This window comes from Macrobrachium nipponense, chromosome 31 (genome assembly GCF_015104395.2).
Source record: "Macrobrachium nipponense isolate FS-2020 chromosome 31, ASM1510439v2, whole genome shotgun sequence".
NCBI classification, from domain to species: domain Eukaryota; kingdom Metazoa; phylum Arthropoda; class Malacostraca; order Decapoda; family Palaemonidae; genus Macrobrachium; species Macrobrachium nipponense.
Genome location: NC_061093.1, coordinates 6,762,070 through 6,769,526, shown reverse-complemented (window position 1 = coordinate 6,769,526; position 7,457 = coordinate 6,762,070). Strand labels below are relative to the sequence as shown.

Sequence of the window (7,457 nt, the reverse complement as noted above, 5' to 3'; positions counted from 1 at the left end):
AGAAACAGCCCAAGTGAAGGATTCTGACTGGTCACCAGTTGATGATGCTGCGTCATGTTCCAGAGGCACTGTGATCTTCTTGGCCCAGTCGATGGGGTTGATTGCAGGATGGGTGTGTGGGAGGTGGGGGGACCTCCCGTCGCTGGTTGCTGCTGGGGGGAGCAGCAGTGAACACCCATCCTGCAGTCAAGCCATCGAATGGGCCGAGAAGATCACAGCTCCTCTGGAACACGATGCAACATTTCCAACTGGTGACAAGTCAAAGTCCTCCACCATGTTGGTTAATCAGGGGCTGTTTCTCCTGTTATTTCCAGCTAGTGTCCTTTAGCGTTCATCCTCTTCGCTCTCCTTCCAGGTCTCTTCCTCTTCACTTTCATGGCCTCCTGAGGATTTTGAAACATTCTAGCTGCCTGGTCCTTGATGAACTCCCTGACAGCGTCATACTCTCCTCTTTCTTCAGAATCATGCAGGAGATCGTTGGCATAGTTGACCTTCTGCACGATTTCCTTCCTGCGTTGTCGCTCTTCCTGAGACCCTTGGCACCTATCAGGGTCGAACTTGAGCGCCCGCTTTCTGTAGGCCCACTCTATGTCCTTCAAATTAGCCGTTTCGGCAATTCCCAGGATGTAGTAGGGGCAGCCGTGACGTTGCATTCTTTGGAGGACTTTGGCGGCTGCAACCAAATCTTCTCGACCATCTAATCCTTCAAGCTGGACCATAGCTTCGCTGTGTCTTCCAAGTAACAACAGACACAATCCCAGTCTCAGCCTGTAGTCCGCTTGGTCGTCAGCGTCGGCCACATCCAGTACTCTGAGGAAACATTCACAAGCCTCTTCCAGGCGTCCAAGCTTGTAGAACGTGTTTCCTTTCGCCTTGTCCTCTTCAGCCAAGGCATTATTCTTAGGCTTTTCTGTTTCGTTCTTCGGAAGCGACTGAACTCTGGCTTCCATGATATGGGCCTCCTCCTGCAGACCTCGAGTCTCCTGCGTCTCACGACCGTGATTTTTCACTTGATCGCGATTTCTAGCGAGAACAGAGACTGGATCTCGCTGTGAGATTCGCAGTCTCTCCTCCAGTTCTGTGACCACCTGGTTCAGTCTCTTTCTTTCGACTTCGTGGGCCTTCACCTTCTCCTCGACGTACTCACAGTAGAAATCGTTGTCTTCAGCTTGTCTCTTCAGTTCTTCCACTTTTTGTCGGTTTTCCTGACATTCTTTCTCTTTCCCTGCGAGGTGCTCATTTAGATTTTTTATCTCTTTTTCCTTCTGGATTAATGATTCCTGCAACTCTGCGAGCTTTTTCTTCAGGTATTCATTCTCCTCTTCAGCTGAGTCGCAGTCGTTACCTAGCTTTTCAACGTTGTGTTTTTCTTCCTGTAACTGGTCGAGTAAGTCTTCATTCGTCTGTATTAGAGCTGCTTCGTTGAAATTCACGTCGTCGATCTCTTCCAGGAGGAAAAGGTTCTCCTCCTGAGCGTCCGTCCAGTCTTCCTTCAGGAGAGAGATCATTTCGGTGGCATAGAAAAGGTCGTCGTCGGCGTCCATCCTGGCAGTTGCAGCAGCATCTTGAGCAATCTGGAGAGCCTTCTGTCCTTCAATGCACTGATGTGCGCGGCCAAGAAGTCCTCCCAGAGCAAGAGCTGTTGCGTTACCAATAAATAATCCGAGGTTTCGGATTTCATTTATAACAGGTAGTATCACTGATCCGGTAGGGATCAGAGCCAATAAGTTTTTCATAACAATGTTAACTGTACTAAGAGCAAACATGGTTGCCTTTCTTCCACCCGATCAAAACGTCAGAATTAGAAAATGCCGATAGAGCTCTAGGGATTCTGCAGATCCTCATTTCGGCTTCGAGGCCTTTCTTTTCAGATTCCTGGCGGAGCCTTCTTTCGGAAGGACTTGGAGTGACTGAAGGCTCCTGAAGACTTCGACGGCTTCAGCAGAAACCATGCAAATGGAGACGACTTGAAAAGTGAGTCAATAAATGATGTCTCCGTCGGGAAAGGAACTGAAAAGTCAGCTGGAAAGTTTTATACTATTGCAGTCACAGATGATTATAACACAAAAAATAAATTTTAAAGATTTAAGAATGAAAGGAAAAAGGGGCTTTTAATCTTATTTGATGAGGGAAGCGTAAAATTCTTGAGTTCACACACACACACACACACACACACACACACACACACACACACACACACATATATATATATATATATATATATATATATATATATATATATATATATATATATATATATATATATATATATATATATAATATACGTATGTAGAGGAGAGAGAGAGAGAGATTACGATGCAGTTTCATCAAATTATAAAGTCATTTATTTATTTATTCATATAAGTATAGTCAGCAACCCCCATATTTTCCAACAGCGTTTTTAACAGTATGTTTTAACAGCCTTTTCAAACAGCGTTTTAACAGCATCTTTAAACAGTACTTCCAACAGCCGTTTTAAACAGCACCTTCAAACAGCGTTTTTACAACATCTTTTAACAGCGTTTTAACAGCATCTTTTAACAGCACTTCCAACAGCGTTTTTAACAGAATCTTTTAATAGCACTTTCAAACAGTGCTTTAACAGCATCTTTTGCAGCACTTTCAAACAGCGTTTTAACGGCACTTCTAACAGCGTTTTTAACAGCACCTTCAAACAGCGTTTTAACAGCACCATCAAACAGTGTTTATGACAGCATTTTTAACAGCATCTTATAACAGCACTTTCAATGGCAGTTTTAACAGCACCTTCTAACAGGACCATTTAACAGCACCTTCAAACATTGGTTTTAACAGCAACTTCAAATAGAATTTTAACAGCACTTTTAAACAGCGTTTTAACAGCATCTTTTAGTAGCACTTTCAATGGCATTTTAACAACAGTTTTCAACAGCACCTTCAAACATGATCATTTAACACCACCTTCAAACAGCGGTTTTAACTGCATCTTTTAACAGCACCACCAAACAGCATTTTAACAGCAATTTCAAACAGCAGTTTAACAGCATCTTGTAACAGCACTTTCAATAGCATTTTAACTGCACCTTCAAACAGCCGTTGTAACAGCACTTTCAAACAGCAGTTTAACAGCATCTTTTAACCACTTTCAATCAGCGTTTTAACAACATATTTTAAAACAGCATTTTCGAACATCAATTTAAAACAGCAGTTTTTATATATTTTTTAGCAGATTTCAAACAGCTTCTTCGAATGTCATCTTTTAACAGCACTTTTAACATGTTTGAACAGCACTACAGCTGCATTTCAACGACTTTGTCGATCATTCGGAAAGATAAAACAAGTTCAGCCATCGGCCGATGGACCACTTCTTGTAACTCTTCTCTCTCTCTCTCTATAGAAGCGATGAGGGGGTGGGGGGGTGGGAGGAGGTGGATTTGGTGTCGAAGTATGAGGGGGGGGGGGAGGGGGCTTCAGAAAGCCAATACGTGTCCGCAGGGAAGCAAAACTGAAACATAGGCCTAAAGGCGTGACATATCAATATAGATCGACGTATAATAATAATAAGACAAAATACACTGATGTTATTATGAACACATATAATTAATGACACGCCCAAGACTATATAATGGACCCGTTTATGACATCTGATGTGGATGGGAGAGAGAGAGAGAGAGAAACTGAAGGATTTACATTTTTGCTGGTTCGTTTATGTGGTGATGACGCCATGCATCCATCCATTTACAATATCTTATCATCATAATAGGTAAAGTGGAATTTGTGGTCGATTCCAACCAGAAAATACCTTCAACCACAAGAGGGCCTCTATGTTTATAATAATAATATAATATTAACAAATAAGGGCATCTTTTTGTCCGGAAGCCTTTAGGCCTAGAACTACGGTTTGGAAGGGGGTCCTTGAAGGGGGACCGTGTTGGGGGTGGGGGACGGTTGTTGGTTTGGTTCTTAACTTGGTGCACGCGTTCACTAACCTCCCCCTCTCCACCGCATGCGAATATTCCCACACTACCCCTTCCCTCCCTCCCCCCGCCCCTACACAGCCAGATTCTATAATCTATAGTATTTATGCGAGTACCCAAACGATAACTACTAGTACTCTTTTTCTTTTAGAAACTATTGTTTTTGTTTTTTACTCTATCAAGAGAGCGTGTGTGTGTCTTGAGGATCCTCTCTCTCTCTCTCTCTCTCTCTCTCTCTCTCTCTCTCTCTCTCTCTCTCTCTCGGTCCAATATGATAAGATTGAAGACGAGCTTCTTCTTCGGTTATGTACTGGGAATAATGGAGGTTTATTTAATGTTAAGAAATCACGTACGTCAAAATTAATTGAATTTCATGTGATAATTATTATAAATGTACAGATGCACCTGGAGGTTTATAACCACATTGAAGACAGTAAGCCTAAAATGTTACGGTTACAGGATTTGTTAACTTAGTATTGGAGTTAGATGCTTTTCATTGCAAACTCTCTATCTCTCTCTCTCTCCCTCTCTTCACACCTCCGAAATCTTGGAAGGAATGAGAACAATTTCATTAAACGAAGTTTTGAACGTTACTAATAAGAATCACAAAGGAACAGATAAAACACCTTTTAGGCAAAGACCCACAAACACAGACATCTTGAAAGACATAGCATCAAAGTTAATAGATTCTGTGAAGGCAAAACCATAAAGATTAGCAGACTTCCTGAAGGAAAAGCCCCACAGATTAACAGCCTACATGGAAGTAAAAAGCAACTCACAGACATTTCAAACAGAGAATCTCACAAACTGTTGTGTATACGATCTAAACCTAAAAGTATTACATACCAAGATACCACCTGAATGCAAAAAAATATGAAAAACAGACTTTCTGAAAGTAGATTATCATGAAGAATCAGACTTTCTTGGAATAATTTTCAGACTGACTTTCTTAAAGTGAAGGTATAACACAAGGACGAACTTCATGGACGCAAGTGTCAGAACAGACTTCCCAAAACTTCTGGCAGTGAAATATCAAAGTACCACAGACTATCAGACTTTCTAAAAATCAAGAAATGTGAAAGTAGCACAGACTAACACTTTCTAAAAGTCAAGAAATGTGAAAATTACCACACACTAACAGAGCTTCAAAAATCATGAAAAATCAAAGTACCACAGATTAACACTTTCTGAAAATCAAGGAATGGTAAAGTTTCCTAGACTAACACTTTGTAAAAGCCAAGAAATGTGAAAATACCACAGACTAACACTTTCTAAAAGCCAAGAAATGTGAAAAGTGCCACATACCCGAAATCTACCAGGAGCAAGACTTCCTGAATCCTAATTGATCATAAACCTGTATTTTCCTTGAATCCAGGACTTGTCCCAAGCACCAGCAAACATATCCTGTGCTTTAATCTTTGTATCCTGTATTAAGATGATACTAACGAAGATGAATCCTGATTCTGTCTTCATGCACCAAGAAACACAGGCTATCACAAACAGCATCTATATATCCAACACCACTGCGCTGGATAATTCTGTCGCAAACCTAAGGGGAGAGAGAGAGAGAGAGAGAGAAAGAGAGAGAGAGAGGGAATGAATTTGTTCCTGTCAAAAACATCTGGAGATGAGAAGATTCCACTACTGCACTAGGCTGACGATTCTACATTTTTTTGTGTAGCCAAGATGAAACTCTTACCACACTCCTGAGAAAGCTAGACATTATCAAGGTTTCCTGTACACCAAAGTTTACCATTCATAAACTATGAACACCTTCGATCCTTCAATTATTCCAAAACTTAGACTCGCGTGGAATAACACTTTGAATCCCAAGGCATCATGAGTAAGGATTAAACCACACACCAACCTTATATAAAAAAAGACATATATATCTAACCTTAAACTAACATATCAGCATGCTTCCAGGGTGACATTACTGTATCAACACTCTGGAAACCTCTACACAAATCCACAGCAATACAAAATCCAGGAAATTTATAACATACATCGAGACCAGTGTATTAAGTTACCCAAGATTAGGTACATTAACTGTAAAATCACCTGAAGATCAGGAACATTAAATGTAAAACCAGCTAATTTTTGAGAGACTTCTCAAAGGTATACCATGACTCCACCAAACCTGCCAAGATCAATTTTGGAGCAATGTAAAAAGCTACACTGGTTATACATCTAAATATCCCCAAAACAACAAAATAACATCTGGTATCAAATATTCTCTAAGCAACAAAATGGCCCAGACAATACCACCATTACTTAGGCACCTCACATCGGGGGCATACATCTCCAATTCTACGAGCCAACACAAAGCTCAGTAGACTTATGCAACACTTTTTCTGTATAAAAACATTTGAGGAAATCTGTCAGCACCCGAAGCCACTAAACTGTCACAAACTGACGTAAACAATTAAAAAATATGCATTAAAATGTGGTGCAGTTTCTGTTCCATAGCATGGTTCATCTTGATCCTTATAACCAAACTATTCATGGGGTTACTTACTATTCCTTGGATTACTTTTTATATACATTAAGCCTTATACTAGGAATCTAACCTAAGGACATTTCCTCATCTAATTAAATGACAGGGAAAACTTTTTCTTTTTTTAAATCTTATCCCTCACAGCCTCAGAATCTCGGCATGACTTAATGGTAAGGTATTTGGTGAAATTACTAGGCCTATAATAACCTTTCTGGCATGTCAAAAGTCACATCATTACACATTAACCTTTTTGCACAAGTCTCAATAAACAGTGCTCTACGATTAACACTCACAAACACCCGACTTTATCTAATTAACTGACGATGTTATGAATATTGTTAAGGTTTCTCACACAGACTTTCAAACATGGCCATCGTGGTTGCATTTCCTTTCTTTTTTTTTCAAGTACACGAATGAAATGCCAAGGCTAAGACGAGAAGGCGTTTGAACCCCAAGCTGGTACCACCTTTTGGAACGACAGCATGCGTCCAAAATATAATCAATAGTTTTGTCATAAATGTGACCACCAGGATGAGTTTTAACTCTCAAAATGTTCTTCAAGACTTACTTTAAAGGCTTTTAGTATGACTTTTAACTTTATGTCTTGAGCAGACTTACTTTACATATAAGAAAACTTTTAACTTTTGTATCTTGGAACTTTATATATTCTAGAATTACATTTGATCTTTCAAGACGACTTTTAACTTTATAGATGAGTTTAGAAACTTTACAGTACACGTTTTTAGACATCTGGACGACATAAATGAGACCAAATACACTTAAAAATAAACTTGTAGGAAACATTTCCTGTATAGTAATAAAAACTTCCAGTGACACAATAAATAATCAGCAAACAGGAAAAATTCTCTAATCTTGGTAAACGAAGATCAGAAAGCTGGAATTTTCTTCCTGTCACAATAGCAATTTTACATAAATTAGGCCAGAAAATGGCATTTGAAATAACAGAACTTAATGATAACAAAATATATATATTCCACAGTCTT

At 39.7% G+C, this 7,457-nt stretch overlaps 1 protein-coding gene across 1 annotated transcript; it reads right to left on the bottom strand.

Annotated features, from left to right (window-relative positions):
• Window positions 1–314: 314 nt before the first annotated feature.
• On the bottom strand, window positions 315–1,766 carry LOC135206577 (dnaJ homolog subfamily C member 3-like). Its single transcript, XM_064237919.1, has one exon. It carries the CDS (start codon window positions 1,764–1,766, stop codon window positions 315–317), a length of 1,452 nt encoding a protein of 483 aa, XP_064093989.1.
• Window positions 1,767–7,457: the final 5,691 nt, after the last annotated feature.